This window comes from Corvus brachyrhynchos, unplaced genomic scaffold, assembly GCF_000691975.1.
Source record: "Corvus brachyrhynchos isolate BGI_N302 unplaced genomic scaffold, ASM69197v1 scaffold325, whole genome shotgun sequence".
Taxonomy (NCBI): Eukaryota; Metazoa; Chordata; class Aves; order Passeriformes; family Corvidae; genus Corvus; species Corvus brachyrhynchos.
Window position 1 is genome coordinate 310,053 of NW_008238356.1, and position 19,795 is coordinate 329,847.

A 19,795-nucleotide genomic window follows, 5' to 3' on the forward strand; every position below is an offset into this window, starting at 1 on the left:
ACATTTTAATAACCTGATTAGGTATATGCAAATCTATTTTAAAAAGGACACTCCAGAAGCTGTAATGCATGAATTAATACAAGAACAGATCCCCCTCCTTGCAAATTCTTACATAGTACAATTGCTTAGATGTCACTGCAATAATCTAACAGTAAATGTGATCAGTAACGCAGAGATATGCCAATATGCTCACTGTCTTAAAAGTGGTATCTCTGCACTTGGGAGAGATTCCTAATCACACCACACTCTCTTAATGCAATGAGAAGCAAGCAGAGAGGCCTTTGATAAAGTTAGAAATGATACAGAGTTAAACAGTGTTAAATAGTGGAGGCAAAAATTAAAATCTATGATCCTTCTGGTAATAGTTCTAAAAAATACTAGTATGTGTGATACTTAAGTCAGAATGTTTGATAACCTTTTGAACTTATCTCAGATGAAACAGTATGCAAAAAAAACACTGAAAAGGCTGTTACTGTTTAAAAAGTGGTTATAAGTCTGCTGTTCTCTCTTGATGTTGACATTAATTTTCATCTGGATTACCAGCATATTTCCCTATGAACTGGTTATGTCCAAATGTGTCAGTTCTGAAGGCAATCCACTGCTGTTAGAAATTCCAACCCTGAATGCATCTTTCAGCTCAAATTGTAAGGTTACTTTTTCAAAAGCTGTAGAATTCCTAATTTCAGCAGGCTAACCTGGTATAATTACCTATCCCGTCTTCCCCATAGAAACATTTAGTAGTTCTAAGAAGTTCCCAGGTGACTTGTCAGATGTAGTTTGAATGAATGTGAAAAAGAAAAAATAACATATAAAACATTCTTTTTTCGCCATGCAAAATTCTCTCATCATTTATGAATAATAACCACCGATAATCCTTTATTACCTACTTCCTCACTTCAGTTATCCTAATGTGCAACGTCATTATACAAAATGCAAAGCAGTGTGCAATGTCCATGATGTGTTAGTGTCAGTATTCAAGATTCCATTTAGCCATGCTGAACACTAACTCTGAAACCAACATGGTTTTATTAAAATCAACAGGAATTTGTGGTTATGGTTAACATTTAAATCTAAGGTCACAGTATGCAAAACAAAAAATTAGGACAGCAGCTCAGCTTTCTTTCAAAACCCAAAACTCCTACTTCACAGTAGAAATATAAATTGCCTATGCTGACTGTCAGAATTACCTTCATCAATTTTTGATCTGAATACACAGGAGCATTCATTTGAACAGCTGACATGGAGAAATCATATTGATCTACACTTTCCTCATGATGATCACATCTAGATGTTCTGTTTCCTGCCAATACAACCAAAACTCTTGGATTCATAGCATTTGAAGCATGATTACTGCATTACCAGGGAAATGGAAGAATACTGTCTTTAAGCCTCAACCACAATCAAGCTAAAATGAAACTGAGTCACGCAAGCTTCCATGTACCTCTGCAACAATTGGCGTTAGCTGGTTTCATGGAAAATGTCTTCTATTTGGGATTGGGCAATGGCTGTGTAATAGTACCCAAATGTTGGACATTTAAGTGGTAAGGATCCTGCTTTTTCCTTTAACCTAGACAGACAAGATTTTCCAAAGCAGGACAGATCATGACATCTGTGACTTAGTAATGGGACCAGCAAACTAGATGGCATGCATGAATATCTGGAAAGAGTCATGACAATCTCAAATAAAAATGAAGTTATTTGAACTTCATAAAGAATATAATTTTATGAAGTGAAACCTTAGTTTTAGGGTACTTCATGATATGGATGTTTAAGTTTTGATTTGAACCCCAGCTCAAGAGCAGTGAGTGAAAGAGAGAAAGGATTAGCATGACATAGTTTTCCGACTCCTCAGATGTTCTTCCTAGCAAACCAAAGTGTGAATACTAAGGAACGAAGGCCTGTTCAAATCACTTCAACATCCTACCTGATCTGAAGCTCATGACCAAGAAGAATCGCTAAACCAAAAGCTGAACACCTCCAATGCAATAGGATATGGTATTGAAGCACAGCTTTGAAGGACTGTCTTCTCTAAGCAACAGAATTGTGCAGCAACTTTATACTAAACACAGTGTAAGTGTTCTGACAAACTCACAGGTTATAAAAGCAAATTAAAAATAATAATAAAAAAATATTTTGCATATATTTTGAGGTTGGGTAGACATTGACACAGAGAACCACTGACTGCACAGTACAAATGCTAATGACTTAGCTTCAAAAGCACAAAACCAGTCTTTCAGCTTTATTCCCCTGCAGGACCAAGACCTTGCAGGTCTATTGCTTCTGGAAATGACTAATAAAAATTAATGTATAAACAATCCATTAAATGATCCCAGAAACCGTCTAAAGTATCCCCTGGCACTGACCTACGTCTACAGAGCATCTTGAGAAAACCAGACCACCAGAGAATCCTGAACAAAAGGGATGCACTGGATAATGTCAAAGGTAAAGAGCACAGCCAGTTATTCACCTCAGCAACGAGGAAGTTTATGCAAGTCACAAGAAGAGTAAAACTGAACTCTTGGGAAAAGCCATATTGTCAGCTTGTCAACAGCACAAAAGCTAGCAATCTGAGACAAAAGAAGAGCACTTAGACCTGGAGTTTTCAGGGACAGTACTGGACTTCAAATTCAATTCAGCAGTTAAAAAGGGATGGGATGGGGGAATTATGCAGCCAAAAGTTGAACTGTTAAAATACTTTAAATTGAAGAAAAAAAATAATTAAATATGGTCTCTATTTTTTGCTATATTACTTTAAATCCCTCAAAAAATAATCTCTACATGTTTTGGGGTTCTTGTTTTAGTTTTGGATTGGGGTTTTTTTCCATCCTGAAGGAAGATCAGTTTATGCTACTAGTTTTCACAGCTTTTTGTTCCATGACCTAAAGACAAATTAAGTACTAATATCCCACATGGTAAAGTTTTTTGTTATCTAAGATCCCCATATCCACACATCCAATTTATTTCTTTTTCCATGTATAGTCAGAGGAGCCTAGACTCAAAAGAGAGACATGTAAAATACTTGTACGAAATTACTATCATTTTTGTTAACAGACAAACTTCAAAAATAGAAAAATAGAGCTATACCCCACCAAAGAGACAAAATATTCTAGGGCATATAATCATATCTGCCAACTCCACTTGCAAGTTCTGTTACTTTTGTTGGCCTTTTTTTTTTTAGTTAGCATTCTACAACCCTTTAATCTAGCAAGTAAAGAAAGAACTCTTCTCTGTTATACTGCAGTGTAACTTGAATTAATAATATCTGACCCAGAAGTACTACCATTCATGTTTAATTTTACCTCCATGTTCCGCATAAACTTGTAGGATTTTAAGTTAAAAAAATTTAAAAGGTAGGTCAATTTTTGGTCAAAAAATGGTGACATTTCTAAAGCTGTTTTAGAATGAGGAAGAAATGTTTTTTTCATAAAATTGACATCATTTTCTAGTAAGACTGGTCATTATGGAAGAAAAACTATTTCACAGGATAAAAAAAGAAATTGCACTAAAACAGCACAAAGGAAAAAGATGATGTTAGGTAACATTATTTCAATTTTCAAAAACCAGTAAAGTTAATTGTCACAGTAACCTTTCCATAATGTTACACCTAACAATTTCCTCAACCTTTCGACATGATGTGTCTTTTTCCCGAACTGAAGATCAAAATGATTTCCTGTGTTCTTCAAAGAAATATGGGAGATCCATTTGTACCCGAAACATTCAAAATCCTTCCCAAAATGCTTCAGGCAGTAACAGACTGCAATACAGCCTTTCATCTATTTCTGCAAGGCATCCTTTTGAGGTGACAACATTACAAAACAAACAGCAACACATGACCTGTAGCAGTCATAAGCATCAGCAATTTCAGCTAAAATCGTCTCCCAAATTTAGTTTGTTCCCCCTTTTCTCTGTGAGAGTAGAGGCAACAGGTCCCAAAAGATCAGCCTATACAGCAGTTCTTGAATGCATAGTGCCAGAATATGCAATCTTAACACATTTCAATGGGTCTTCCTCCAGAATTTTGATCAGTGGAAGCCAACAGACAGTGAAAGACATAACATTACCTTGTTAAATATGCAAACATTTCAGAAGTTCTTATTGTTTTAGAGCAATGCCAACTGTCCAGATGTTGGCAGAAGAATTAATTCTCATTATAATACTTACTGGTACAGAATTATCTATTACAAGATATCTTTAAAGTGCAATAGAAAAATCTGAATTTAGTAACAAACCATGATAAAGAATGAGAAAACAGTGCAAGCATTTCAGTGAATACAGAATAAATATTTTTTAAAGAAACCAGTAACTTGTAAAGGTATTTGGTAGAATTTATAACACCAAATTGTAGTGGACCAGTGTTGACACTTCCCCCTCAACCCCCATGTCTAGGTAAATAAAAAAACTAAATACTTCTGCATATTCCATTTTTTCTATTACGCAGCATCTTGAAGAACTACTGGTATTTTTTACACCTGTCTGTGGTTTTTACATGGAGTTTAGTTCTAGGGCTGATTTTTTACTTTTTTTTTGCTGCTATGAAAATAAAGATACTGATTTATGAAACAAACACTTCATAGTCAAAATAAAAAAACAAAATAAACTGTTAGTTCACATGTTTAAGGATATCAAAAGATACACATAATAAATATTTTAAAAATTATGGTAAAACAAATGAAAAATCAAAAGTTTATGTTAAATGTTTCTTGCAAAATGTATGTATTTTATTTTTCAATACCTTTATAAGCCATTTAGTGTTCTTACACTATCTAGTTCCAGGAAACAGGAGAAACAATGTTGGAACAGAACAGATGAATCCATTTTAGATATACTTTAGGCATGTTTATTGTTAAGAAGAAAAGCAGACAAAATACTTTTGAAATAGTAATTGAATAAAACAGTCAAACAGCATTTTAACACCAATAATGACTGTACAACTCAGTAAAGTTTTACTTAATACATTTAAAGCAATTGTAAATAAACCCTGTTAAACACTTATATAAATGCAAAAACATTAAACACAGCTGATAAAAATACATCTGGAAATAAACTCTTAAGTCATGGTATTACTTATTTCTTCATATTATTCAATACTATTTTACTAACGTCCAGTTTTATCTGTAAGACTATCTTTATTATATTATTTGCTTGTTTGTCTAGCACTCATCAACACACAGCTTATTATCCCCACGTTTTTTCACAGTTTAAAAAGTAAGAATTTAGTATCACAAAATCTGATTTCTCAGCGGGTATTATAGCAGCAACATTTAAAACTTAAAGGTCAAAAGAATGCAACAAAGGCCATGTATATCTGTTACAATCCACATTATCCTAACTGTCATCATCATCACTACTACTGTGAGCCATAGTCCACTCTTTGTAGGCCTGTCTTTTCTGAAAGCATGGTAAGGGAAGAAGAAAGCAGAAGTATTAGTTCAAAAGTACTAGTTTGCCTGGCAAGTTTGTTAATTAAACCAAAACAAAACTACAGAAAACAGAAATTCTGAAGCAACATCCTAGTTTAGGGCACAGTATGAGCACACAAAATAACCTATATCCTATTTCCTTTGATCAGCATATACAATCTCAAAATGACCAAAAGAAGTTTTATTCCAACCTAATCCTGTAATCTGTTGAAAAGCTACAATATAGTGACCAGTATTGTCACCAGACCTGTATGCAAAGAAGCATTGCAAAAGGGGAGAACAATCTTTTTACACATAAGAAAATATTATTCTATTCAAACTGTTTCAAATACTGGACATGCAATACACTGAGTCTCATGCAAAACTAAGTAACAGCTATAGAGCCACAAACATTAAAAACCAAGAAGATTAGTATACTTAAGGGTTAAACTAAGATTAAGACACCAAATATCCTACAGCATAATTTACTGTCTGGGGGAAAAAATATCCAAATCTCTATTTTCTGATTTGACTGTCTACAGGGAGAACTGTCTACTCTGCTTGGAGCTTTGAAAACATTTCTTCAAGAGTAATTACTCCCTAGAATCATCAGTAGCAAAAACTAATATGAAGCTAACAATTTTTCAGTTTTAGCTACTTTCAAATGGTGGCTCCCATCACAAAATATCAAGTGCATTACACAAGGCCACACCTTAGTGTTTTTTAAGTTGGATAATGGAAGGTACTGTACTCAGCCATACAATACAGAGAAATTAGAATTACCTGTTACATGGCAGATTTTTGTAAAAGTTTCTCAGAAAAAAACCCAAAATACAAAAATGTACAAATTTAAGAAGTAAAAGCAATGTAAAGTCAGTTCATTAGAGCTGACTCCGTTTACCAGCATTTGTTTTAGCAATACACTTTAAAACAGAAAAGGAGGTGTTTTTAAATTTATTTTCTTACCAAAAAGAGGATAAAGACTAGTACCAAATTTACGCTGTTCATAAGTAGTAGCTTCTAACTACCCTCTGGTTAAGGAAATACTGCTTTGTATCACCAGTTATAAATTGGAGAGCACAGTTTAAAGCCATCTCATTGCAAGAAAGGCACAGGTACACTATTTATTATCAAGGCATTTTCACAGTCTGCTGAACTACATCACCAGTGAAAGGAACAGTGAATATAGCTAAGGCACCCCCAACAGGTCAATCCTCTTCTACCAGAAAATGAATGAGAAACTAATGAAATGCAGGAGAAAGAGAAACAAGAGTGGAACTCAACATGGAACAAACAGCTGTGGCAATAATCAAAATGAGTCATAAAATGCTCTCCAAAGGCTACTTCATTCTTACCTACTTCCCCAGAAATGTTATTCTGGTATGACATTTTGATGGCACACTGTGAATCCTTACATGTGCATTTTTAAAACTCTGTTTAAATTCATGCAACCGCTAATTACTACTTTATTTGTTATGGTTGAACATTTCCAGAAAGAAGCTTTATTTCTAACAGAGGAAAAACCAGAAACTCAGTAAAGCTGTGTGTGTCACAACTTAAATTATTTCCCTTTATGAGGGGAATTTTTTTAAGTCAAATTTGCTTAAATGGCAGATGAATCATTAAAGAGTAAGGGCTGTTCAGCATGTACTTCCTGCAAACAGAATTCCACTTCAGAACTGTTTAAGTTCTTTCAATGGCTTCAGTATGACATAAATACAACTATTTATAAGTGTCTTTAAAATGCTGTTTTACATAAAATTAGGACTTAAAAGTCACTGTTTAAACTACGTATTATAAAATTGCTGAAAAAACTACGTGTACTTATCAACAATTTTCACAAAAAAATAAAATTTAAAGGCAGAAAACTTTTCATTTGCACATATAAAACTTTTTCTTCTGTCAAAATGCTCTATGTCTTGCATAAACTTTTACAGATATACTGATATACTTTATGGTGTCTTCCTCAAAAGTTGTACCACAGCAGCCAAATCCCCAATGTGGTTACATGCCTAAGCAATTAAATGAAACTTCTTGACTACTGAGGCACTAGGTAAGAAGTGAATGGGAATTTAGGAAGTGGGAAATTCAAAAGTATTTATTTCTATGTGTAAGTTTAAATGTATGTCAATTTATCTTTCATTTTCTTCACCTGTAACATTTGACTTCCTGTTCCATCTCTTAATCTGTAAGGTCTAATAACTCCATCTTCACCAAAGAAGCGAGGTGGGCGCAGGCTTATCACATCTTCTGATGAATCTGCAACCCTGACAAAGCAGAAAATTTAAGACACATGTCAGTATCTCTACTCAACTATAATATTTAGCTATGGAATCAAATTATTTTGTATACAAATTGACTCGTAAAACAACTGTTGTTGTCCATATATGGACTTTTGCACAGGAACAAACATTACATGAAACAGCAACAGACTCACAAATCTATTTCAGAGAATCACTATTATCAAATTAAAATTAGATGGCACACAGCAGCACATGCCTGCAAAGAATTAGTGTCTAACTGCTGCACATCAAAACTTCAAAATTAAACACAACTGTACCATATAGAACTTTCACTCTGATATTTTTCTTGCATTTCTCTGCTAAAGAACTTACACAGGAAAACAAAAAGAGACTGGCATTCTTATGGTAACAGAAGTGATACAATTCACTAAGAATTCAGGGCCACTGAACAATTTTATTCAATGTTACTAAGTGCCTCTTCAAAACACGGTCTCCTAGTTTGCTGCACATAACAGTGTGAGATAATCTTCAGCAATGAATTTATTAAAGTGAGATTATCACGGTATTTAAATGTAATCTTAACATAGCTCTGAGACTGGCATCATCTACTGGTCTTGGAACTCATACAGTAATAATAATAAATAAAGTAACTTTGAACTCATCTGAGAAGTCCTTTTTTTCCTGCTTATTTGGGGTAAAAGTTAAAAATCATCAAATGAGGGAATTCTGATCACTGAGATTTTTAAACTAGTTTTTTCAGTAATGCTAGAAATACCTGAGATTTGTGTCTGTGGTTTTTTAAATTATATCAAGTATGTATTTTGTTAAAGAGCCACCTATTTATTATGTAAATAACATAATAGTGATACAAAGACACAAGATACTACTAATACTACTATTGTCTGTTTCATGCCATATGGTATTCTGTACACATATTTTACTTACTTTTTAATACCCTGAAATGTGCTGCTTGCCATATCTATGATTCCACCAGTGGGCCTAGCTACTGCTCCCACTAAGCCTTTTCCAACACCTTTGAAAAAACCAGCTGCTCCTTCTTCCTGAGCTCCTAAAAGCATTAAAAGCAGTAAATCATTATAAAACATAAGAGTTTTTATTAAAATCTTAACAAGTTTTGCTACTATTTAATTACAAATCTTACTTGATATACAACTATGTAGTCTCCACACAAAGTTAATGTAAACACATTTAAACTGTAAGTCAGCAGAAATATAAAATCTTGACAAAGAGTTTTATAACTCTGATTTACAATGTCTCATCCAATATCAAGAATTTACTATTGTGTGAACATTTAATGCATCAAGACCCAAACTTACCTCTTATTGGTTTTGTAACTATGCCTGTTATGCCACTGACAAAACCCTACCAAGATAAACAAAACAGACATTACAAATATGCTTCAAGATAACATTTTTCATTTTTAACTTTTTTCTTTCTACTTCATTGGTGAATACCCTCAAAATGTATGTGTTGGGAGTATTCTAGAATTCACTACAAGCTAACAGAATTAGAGACACCTGCTTCACAGTTTCTATCTTCTTTTCTACCCTCTTGTATTTTTCTATAAAACTGTCGCTCAATTGTAGCTATATGCCTGCAAAACCAAAATTAAAATTAAGAAACAAAAATCTAACTAAAGAAATTACAAATCAACAACTCTGCTGAATACAACAAGCACCTGTTACTCTTGCCTGCATAAAATTAATTAATTTTTGTTTTCCTCCTTACAGAAACTAGTCCTTTTCCACCACGAGTGATGCCCTCTCTCAGACCAGTGGGTTGTTTATTCATGGCTTCTCTCCTTTTTTGCTGGTAATCCTCATCCATAGTTATTGCAGCTACTCCTTTCGCCATAGCACCTGTGATTCTCGAGGCAGCTCCTGCTAATCCACCTATTAGAACATAAACCAAATTAAAATTCCAATGCAATTTACACACACTCACCTCTACTGTTTACTATTGGGCAAACCACCATTACAGTGCTGAAAACTTACCAACAGCTCCCCCTACCAGTGCTTTAAGTCCTAGTGCCATCCCTTCTATAAATTCCTCAGGGCCCTGGATGGCTCCCTATGAGAAAAAAAAGACACATTCATATGAGTTTTGAATAGTATGCATTATATATTTTTAAACCTTATATTTTTACTGGGATTTATATGTAAGAAATAGAACAACAGGATGAAACTGAGTGATAAAGTGTGAAAGCACCCACAAAAGCTCCTGTGACAGAAAGACAGACTATTTTAGAATACTAAATAATTCCCTGAAGTCTGCTTATTTTAAGGAGAACAGAAAAATGGTAAGATTTATTTTAAGGTATGAACTGTAAGAAACGGCCTTTTGGCAGTTAAGTTAAATGGATTTCTCTGTCCTTTTTATCTCACTTGATTTTTCCAGGCATTTTCACTTGAAATTTTCAATTTTAAATCTAAATTTAAAACCGGAAAAGGTATCAATATAGATTTTCAATACAATGCATATCGACCTACTTGTAAAAGGGCAGCAGAGAATTTTACCTGGTAAGGTTCATAGAAGAAAGCTTCTACTCCTTCAGACAAGCCTCTTATGAATCCAAATGGATTACCCAACACATCAAGGCCAAGAATAAGAACATACATCTGTTTAATAGCCTAAAATAAAAACAGTTATTAGTGAAAATATTTCCTAAATTACACTAAAACAAACAGTGTAGTATCTCAGATTAAAGTAGTGAAGAAACATGAGTTCAATATAAAAACCTCAAAATTGTGTGGAAAAGTAGAAGCAGTTGTACTAAAAAGATGAAAAAGTCAGTGAGTAAACCATACTACATCAGCCAAGAAACAACAGTACTTAAAGGCATTTCAGTAACCCTTTATTATTAATGATAGACAGATAGAAGAGAACTAATTCTTTTATGCAAAAGTATTTGTGTTGGATTCTCTCCACACAGGACTTTCAACAGTACACAAAAGCCAAGAAGGAACCATAATTCATATAGTACTAATGTCCAACAAAATGCATTAGTATTTTAATGCCAATCATGTTCTATCAGAGGTCCATCGTGTTTGGTTCCTTTAGCTATTCCAGCAAGCTGTTTTGTTATCCATGCCACTTGGCAAGGCAATAAAATTCTATTAATGAGTAATTGGTTTGTATGCGTTTATTTAACCTTTGTACATAGATACAAAGATGAAAGTAATTCTATTTAATTTCATAGAATCAAAGTGCACAGTAGCACTTTCAAAATATAAATTTATTGGAATATTGACATTTACTTATTCTCACCTGTTTTGAATAATGCCTTACAACTGATGATTGGAGCTGCTGTGTAGTACTGAAGTGATACCTGAGCTCAAAGAATGCCAACCTAAAAAAAGAGAAGAGAGAAGAAGTAAATCCTTAGTATGCAGAGCAAAATAAAACTTAACATATGTAATAGTGGTATAATCTTTGTGAGTGGTTTTTGCATTTGTATTTTTAACCTACTTAAAAACAAAATCAGCAGGAGATTCACGGACTGAAATGGTATCAATTCATTCTTTCTTTCTTCTTTGTTACTATCTTCTCCACCTGTACTGAGTGAAAAGCTTAAGTGTAACTGAAAGATAAAAACAAGATTGGAAAATAACATGGTTAGTTCTTAGATGTATTATATCTCTATCTTTATAATCTTCTAGATGATTTAAAAATTGAGTTAGGACATTTTTAGTCTGACTGAAACCAGTCTGACTTTGTAATAGAGTACACAAATACACAAGGTAGGCCAAAAAACCCCCATTGACATTTAAAGCCAAAGTGAAGAATTTAAACCACCTTTAAGAAAACAAGAACTTGAAACTGCTTACTTAAGTTTTCAGAGAAGATCTCTGGATTCTTTTAGCTGTAATTTAGGTTATTTGGTCATTTTTAAAACATTTCGTTTCTCTAAGTTATACCCAAAATGAAAGCAGACAGAAAATGGTAGCACAGAACAGTGTCCAAGCAAGAATGTAACACAAAAGCCTGAAAACAAATAATTACTAACACAAGTTTTGCAGATGCTAAATAACTACTGGAATACTGATACAGGAAAAATCCTACCTGTGCACACCTGAAATAAAGCATTTGTTTCACAGAAATCAAAACAGAACAAGGAAAGTTGCTCAAATGGCTCTTTCATAGCACAAAATGGTACAAATCTATCCAGCAGTTTTCAAAATCAGATTAAAGGAAGTTATACCTGTTTCTGACTCTCTGAAGACAGTATCACACACCATTCATTATGTTATAACAGAGTTTAACTATAGTTCATTTCAGTGATACACAGTTCACCTTGCAGAATCATTGTCACATAATTCATAACCATTAAAGACTAATCTTTCACTAAAACCTCAAGCCCATTTATTCCATCCTGTTTCCTCCATGCAATTTTTCTTGTCAAATATAATTTCTAACATCTCACAAGACACTGCAAAGAGGTGAAACTCAAATCATTCTTTGATCTACTTCCCATGGGATTGAGGGGAGTTTCTCTTAAGAACTGTTATAGAGCCTATAAAGTCCTATCACAGTTGTAGTAATGTCAGCTCACATTAATCTCCTACCCTGACTGTGTGCATTTTTTAAAAATTATGTCATTCTCCAATCCACAATACACTGTGTGCACACAAACCAGGGCATTTTAAAAGGACCTCTTAAATAATAAAAAGAAAAAAAATTACTTATAAAAAAAGTCATAGGAATGCAATAGTAAGTTAGTGGTAACAATGAAAGTACTTTTCTGGTGCTTTTTTTTAATCAGCTGTTTCAATCTTTCTTTATTTCCAGTGCCTACTATCCTGCACAAGACAAAAATTTTCAAAGAGCTAACTCAGTCTGTAATGTGAAAAAGGAATACCTTAATTGGAGAGATATGGAAATATTCATACAAGCTGATTTGTGATGTATCCATTGATGACACACTCATCAGTTCTTCTTGAAGGGACTCAACATCCTTTTTGAAAAGTTCCAGCTATAAATGCATTTGAAAAAGATATTACTTCAAAATTTGCAGTATATAAAACTACTAGTCATTTGCCACTGACTCAATACATTGACTAATACTACTTATACTCTCCTATGTACAAACTCCTCTCACTGTCCCCATACAATGAGGTTTAAAGCCTTCTTTGCATAGCATACAAGATGAGGATAAAGGAAAGAGTCTACTATCTGTCTCAGGTAATAGTGATTAAAAACCTCATAGCTTCATATTATTCCCAGATACACAGCAATTAACCATTGAAATGGACACAGAAAACCATTTTAAACTTTTTTTAAATACAAGTTGAATAATTACAAATTTGAAATCTGTTTATCTTCAAACAATGAAAGGTTTCTACCTCTTGGTCACTTGGCACATCAGACTGCGTAAAGAATTCAACAACTGCATACAGGAAGCCAAGATCTAATCTGAGATCCATCTCTTGAATAAGGACCTTAAAATACCTATACATGAAACAGAAAATAATTATTAAGGTGTTCTACAAAAATGTTAACACTTAAAACAGCATAGGTATTTAGACCACCTACATATTACTTCAGGTACCATTTTTGGCAGTTTTTTTTGTTGTGGGTTTATTGTTTGTTTGGTGGTTTGGTGGGTTTTTAGGGATTGTTTTGAGTGCATGTGTTTGTATTTTGTTGGTGGTTTTCTTTTTTTGTTTGTTTTGGGTTTTTTTGAGGGATTTGTCATTACTGGTGAAAAGAAGGCTTCCCATATAGGCATTAGATAAATACATTTCCAAGTAACCAGAACCATTTTAAACACACAGCAGCATTTAACACTGTATATGACACCCCTATACATAGATTTTTTTTCTAAATAAAGATGACTAAAAATCTGCATTAAAAAGACATAAAAATTTTTGCTTTACTCTTCAGTTATGTGGATGACAAAGGACACTGAGCTTTCATCTCTGTTAAAGTGCTCTGAGTTTCCAAGACTGAGTTTGTGTTAAAATTACCTTTCATTATGTTTGCCTCTATAATAATTTTAATTTTAAAGTTTGGTTAAACATAACCAATAGTAATAGAGATGGAACATGTCAAAATACTTACTTAATATGAGATATTTGTGAGTGTCCCGCAGTTCTCATGACGATACTGACATCAGTAAAAGGTTTTGGTGCTATGAAGTTGTAAAATAAAAGGAGATCAGCACAGATTGTTATATGATATACGTAACTTCATAGTTTTTTTATGAAAATGTCATATACATTCAGGGTTTTCTTGATCCTGTACAACAGGATTACATAATGGATATGACTGGCAAACAACTAAGACAGGGAAAAGAGCAGGAACAGAAAGTAATAGGAAGACAAGGATGAAACGGATGCTATTTAACTGAAAATGCACCATTTTCATTTAAAAGCATACTAATATAATCTTAGATTCCTATAATTTCTTTAGTCATGGAATAAAACTTTCTAATGGCTGATACAAAAATATAAACTAAACAAACAAAAAAGAATTCTGCAGATTCATGCACTGCAGCTTAAAACCGGTCATATTTAGAATGAACAACTGATATCCAACTAGCTTCTGTACAAAACTGCAAGTAGTATTCTTTGCCTCAATCCAGAATTCCTTTTGATATTACTCAGGTTTTCCAAGTGACTTTGGTGTAAAAAAATTAATGAAAGACTGCGGTTCATCACATAGTATAGTGACATGGAGCTCTATACTCCAAGCAATGGAGAAGGCTACATAAAAACTAGACAAAATAGAATTTGCTATCTGCAGAGGTTATAATCAGTGCCTCACCTAACAACTCTGAGCTTAGGCACATTTCTTTTCTTATGAGTCAAGATAACTTCAGATAGGTTACTAGGTCGTGCATTGCATGATACTGGAGCACTAGGGAAATAGTGGAAGACTAAAGACGACAAGTGAATCCTCACTGCCCCAAAACTCCAAATGCAAGTAGCACAGAAAGAGTGCAACAGATTCACTACCATCAAAATTAACAAGACTTATTTTATGAACAGACAAGTCTTCTCATATATTAGTCAGCATTAAATTTTAGCTGCGGTCTGAATGCTATACCTCATTTTAAGCTTATATAACTTTCATGTTTATGTTCTCCAAAATCAATAAAGTAATGTGCCAAAAAGACACTCTTAAAAGGTATGATAGTGACAAATAAAAGACAATTTCTTTTCCTCTGACTGTTAGCTCTTGAAATGGCTTTCTGCATATCTTCTTTGTTGAGGTAACTGCTTCCTTACTTCTAACACTATTATTTGTGTTATCTGTAGTCAGAAAGCTCATGCAGACTTCACCTGACAAAAGTAATAAATCTGATAAAATGGTTAACTTCAGTACAAGCAACTTGTTATTTTAAAAGGAAGAAGTATGTTAAACTAGAACAAACCTGAATCCAAGGTGATGGACTTTGGAGGTTTAATAGGATAGAACACAAAGGGAAATATGGCTCCAGGAATCTGGTTTTGTATCTAGTAGGGGTAAGGACAGGACAAGGTGCAGCACATTAGCTTTTCAATAGTGAAATTCAATAGTGAAATATTTTAAAATCAGGACAAACTCTAGAGATATGATCATGTAGCCTTCCACCAAACCAAAAGCAGAAAAAAGCCATCATTGTCTTTAAAACATTTCTATTTTAAAAATTTAGTAATCCAATTCTAATAATTTAGAAAAGCTTATTTAAATTGGTAGTAATAAATAGTACATAAAATTTTTGCAAAGGATTTGTTTTTAAAACCTTGTGCACAGCAAGACAAGAAATTTTACCTCTCTTTTTGCTTGTTATACAGAAATACTCCAAGAAAAAGCAAGTAAGATCAATGGCAAATTTTTTTTTTCTGAACAGTCATAGCTGTCTTCCTTTTTTTCCAAGAAGCATTTAGATAGTATTTTCAAAGATTGAGAAGCACTGATGTAAAAGCCAATGATTGCAATTAAACTGAAAACATGAGAAATCCAAACAATTTTAACACAAATTTCCATAAAAGTTGTTTTTTCTGAATAAATAACTACTACTTTTTGACATGACTCACTTGTATCCTGTAAATTTGAATTCTGAAAGACTTCTGATGTGCAGAGGAACTGTATTCCACTTTTAAAGCTGGCAGATAATTTCTTCTGATAGGAATCTCATTTGGCTGTTGAATTTTCATGTTCATTCCATTAGGAGTTAAACATACCTATTGTATTATCAAAGAAAATTTAGTGTGTCAAGTGTTTTAAAATTCTGCTTTATCTAATACTCTTAAAAATTTACATTGTTCACCAATATTTTAAAGCTCAGCAGTGAAAGTTCTGCAGCTTTTAAGTTAGATGTCATAACTTTATTTAAAGCAAACAAATTTTGCAATAGATTTCAATAGAAATAAAACTACAAAATATTGCAGTATTTGGGAGTTACTGTCATTTAATACATAGCTATCCAGAGGAAAAGCTGAACAGTGTAATGAACTATGACTGAGATAAAAACTGGATCATTTACCTATCCAATGCTTATTTTCCTACAGCGCATTTCTAAGGAGGCCTAGAATTTATTGATAGACAAGGACTGAGTATTTGGAGCATAATGTGTTTCTACGTTACAGAATAATTTCTGAAATTTCTTTTTCAATTGCATGTAGTTGAATGACAGCTAAATCATTCCACAGCAAGCTATATTAAGAATACAGGATTTCAGGCTAAAACAAACAAATAAACAAACTCCAGACTAACACATTTACTGGTATAATATATGAACCAAATGCAAAGCTTCCTTACTGTAGTTTTATGCATATTTAGTACCATGACCCCCAAAAAGTTACACCTCCATTTCAAAGTTAGGCATTAACAACAAAAAGTCTATAGCAAGGTATCAAAAAATTGTGAAATTTTTCCTGCAGTTTTTTAATACAGAGATAAAGAAGTGTTTTCAAACGGAGTAGGTAAATCAATCATTTCAAATTTCACCAGAAGTTTTATCAAAGACAGCAAAATTGATGTATTATCTTTTTCTTGTGCATACATACAAGCAATAGAAATTAGAAAACTATCAGTATTACCAAAACATTCGATTCCAACTCAATAATCTTGTTTTCTGAAGGACTTAGCTCACTGTAATCTTTGAATTCTTGTTCTAATTTATCAATTTGCTTAACACTCATTGGTCTCCATCTTGACTTCTTCTTGGGTTTTGTCTCCCAAACCACATCAGAACTTTTAAAACAGAACAAAGAACGGAAAGAGAAGGATCAGCTTTTTGGAAACAAGTTTTCAAAAACACACCTCCTTTAGTGTGACTTTTAATAGGTTGTAACTAGGGAATGAGAAACCACAACATAAAGCACTACTGTAGCAAATAGAAGTGATCCAAATCACCCACTGCCTTCTTAGTACGAAGCAGAAGCCAGTCTCTCCAATATAATGGCGGGAAAAAAAAGTTAACAAGTCTGTGTAACTTCCCGTTTTGATGAAGATGGGTATGTAGTGATACTCAAGGAAGCTTGATTTCAATATTCATTATTCTGCAATCTAAATGTGGTTTTCTGCTTATACTCCTGCATTTATTTTAGCATTTTGAATTTACTGAAAATTGAAAAGTTCAAGTCAAGACAAAATGCCTAGTGCAATGCATCTTATTTTTGACAGCTTGTTTATTTAGTCTTTCCATCTAAAATCAATAGGTGATGATTTTGTTTTACATGTTTCCTCTACTGATTTCATGGTGGGAGTTTTGGGTTTGTTGCTTGTTTGTTTTTTAAAAATGTTATCCTTTCTTCTGTCTCCCAGTTTTATTAATGCAAATAATTAATCAACCTTTAAGGGCATTGTACTTTTTTCCACTGCTTCTGTGAAACATTCTTGTGCCTGATTTCACCTTATAGTCAAACTTAAGGCACAAAATAGGGCACAGACCAACACTATCAGGCAGGTGGAAGGTACTTTTTTCCACAAATTACAGCCTACAAATACGTAGCTTATGAGACACAGCCATCTAACCTCTTTTAGCTACATGTGTGTCTGTGTTGAGACACATCAATGGCAGAAAAAAAAGGTGAGCTAAGGTTCAAAACAACAAAAAACTAATTACAAAAAAGAGTACTATCTTAATTGCTAATAGCTTCTCCTTTTTTTTTTCTTCCCACCTTTTTTGTTTTCACTTTTGGGTTTTGGGGATTTTGTTGCTCCTAAAAAAAAGCAAGTCAATTTCAACAGTACTGCCATCCATTTTCCAGGAGTTTGACATCTCACCAGGGTTTGACAAGAAAACAAAACCAACTATAAGCACTGCTAGACTAATGACTATGGATGACTGCTTCCAAAGAAAAACCAATTTAGTGAAACCTCAACACTACTATGTATCTAGGCAATTAGCTGCCACTTTTAATGGAGTGTTTCTACTGTCTAAATATCAGAACACAGTTTCTCAGGTGAGGGCAAGTACTGGAATTTTGTTAGTAAATGATGGATGTGACTATGTGAAGCCTATGTGTATGTGAAGTTTATGCTTGTTTGCTTTGCAGTGCAGTCCAAAGAATTAATCAAGAAAAAACAACCCTCACTCTGTCAACCTCAGAACTGTGAATATACAGAAGGGTGTGGATTATGGCAATTATATTCAAGCATCCCTTGATGATTTTGAAGAGCCCCTGTTCAAATATATGATAACACACATTTCTGAAGCATTACATAACTTTTCTGCTTCCCTCTGAAATGTTGTAGTAGGAAAACCAAGCAGTAGAGGCCTGGATCAGCATAATTAATCAACCAAAACTAAAGAGACCTATAAACTTTTGAATCAAAATTTTCAACACAGAATTCAGCTGCTTCTGTAGTGAAGATAACAAAACCCACTGACACAAACTATCCACAGACCTTACTCCTTAAAACTCTGTTAACACTTCTCAAACTACATGGGCAGGAAATACTTCTGTTTGGTGTATTGGGAAGTCTGCCACACAGAGTTACAAATACATGTTCCAAAACCACATACATCTAAATACAGAAGGCATATGCATTACTACAAAACACAGTGAAAACATTTCTCTTGACAGCAGGAAAATATAGTGATTAGGTTTGAATATTATTAACCCAGACTTCTTTTTACTCTTTCATCACAAGCCAAAATGAAATTCACGGAGTGAAAATACCTGAAGTTAAACATTTTAGACTGCTGCACACAAAGTAAGTTACCTTGTAATTCCAATGTACGACACTTCTTGTTTTGTGTAATTATTAACCAATGAAATTCCCACATCTTGCAAAGACAGAACAATTTCTTGTTCTGCTAGTTCTGCTTTTACACTTTCATATGTCAATTTAAATACATTCTCATCTTCAGTGATCAGGACAATACGCTGCAAACCTTCATAAAACGACATTAAATAGATCGCTTTTCTTGAATCCACACTGAGTATTTCCATTTTGTCCTACAAATAAGAGAGGAAAAGTTTTTACAACTCTATTAATCGTTCTACTCCACAAAAAAAACCCAAAAGTCTTAGCAACACAACAATGGAAGACATTTTTTTGAAGTACAGGAAAAAAAAGTAATTACAAAGTTTTACAACAGTCTCTCACCACACACACTGACACTTTTCAACTGAAGACAATGTTTACTGGCACAAGCTCTGGCAAACAAAATGTTATTACTGTTCTGTGTTTGGAACTCGTGTGAGATGGCTGATCATACTCATATTAAATATTAATTATGAATTAATTATGAATATGAAGTTTCATGCATACACTGATGAATGGACATATAAACATAAAAGTAGACACCTTTAAAAGGAGATTTTGATAAAAAACATACCTCTTTTGGGGCTAATTCCTCGGTTCTATTTCCACATCTCCATTTTAATTTCCTAGATCCTGTTGGGTCTGCCCAAGTATACAATACTGCCTTACTTGGCTGAAGACAGTCTTCAAATTCACTGAGGGAGCTAGAACAAAGTAATTTTAAATTCAAATGTCGATGAATATTTTGTGTCAATGACCTTTGCATTTTAGCATTTCAACAAGAACACTAATTATATTTTCAACTAATGAAAACAGACCAAAAATAACATTATTAATGAGAAAAAACACAAAAAACCATTCTCAGAACAGTAATAAGAACAAGGATTTGTACTTTAAAATACATACATGTACTTTAAAAAAGTATATACA

The 19,795-nt window shown here is 33.4% G+C and overlaps 1 protein-coding gene across 1 annotated transcript in view; it reads right to left on the minus strand.

Annotated features, from left to right (window-relative positions):
* Positions 1 to 19,795, minus strand: part of VPS13A (vacuolar protein sorting 13 homolog A) — a 108,401-nt gene that overhangs the window by 9,268 nt on the left and 79,338 nt on the right. The window contains exons 54-69 of the mRNA XM_017735474.1: positions 19,440 to 19,569; positions 18,821 to 19,056; positions 16,690 to 16,843; positions 15,685 to 15,831; positions 15,039 to 15,120; positions 13,724 to 13,793; positions 13,006 to 13,111; positions 12,522 to 12,635; positions 11,132 to 11,243; positions 10,931 to 11,043; positions 10,180 to 10,293; positions 9,658 to 9,733; positions 9,392 to 9,555; positions 8,980 to 9,025; positions 8,588 to 8,711; positions 7,552 to 7,666 (exon numbers count right to left, since the gene is read on the minus strand). Of these exons, the coding sequence (XP_017590963.1) occupies positions 7,552 to 7,666; positions 8,588 to 8,711; positions 8,980 to 9,025; positions 9,392 to 9,555; positions 9,658 to 9,733; positions 10,180 to 10,293; positions 10,931 to 11,043; positions 11,132 to 11,243; positions 12,522 to 12,635; positions 13,006 to 13,111; positions 13,724 to 13,793; positions 15,039 to 15,120; positions 15,685 to 15,831; positions 16,690 to 16,843; positions 18,821 to 19,056; positions 19,440 to 19,569 (1,903 nt within the window). The remainder of the gene's footprint in view (positions 1 to 7,551; positions 7,667 to 8,587; positions 8,712 to 8,979; positions 9,026 to 9,391; positions 9,556 to 9,657; positions 9,734 to 10,179; positions 10,294 to 10,930; positions 11,044 to 11,131; positions 11,244 to 12,521; positions 12,636 to 13,005; positions 13,112 to 13,723; positions 13,794 to 15,038; positions 15,121 to 15,684; positions 15,832 to 16,689; positions 16,844 to 18,820; positions 19,057 to 19,439; positions 19,570 to 19,795) is intronic.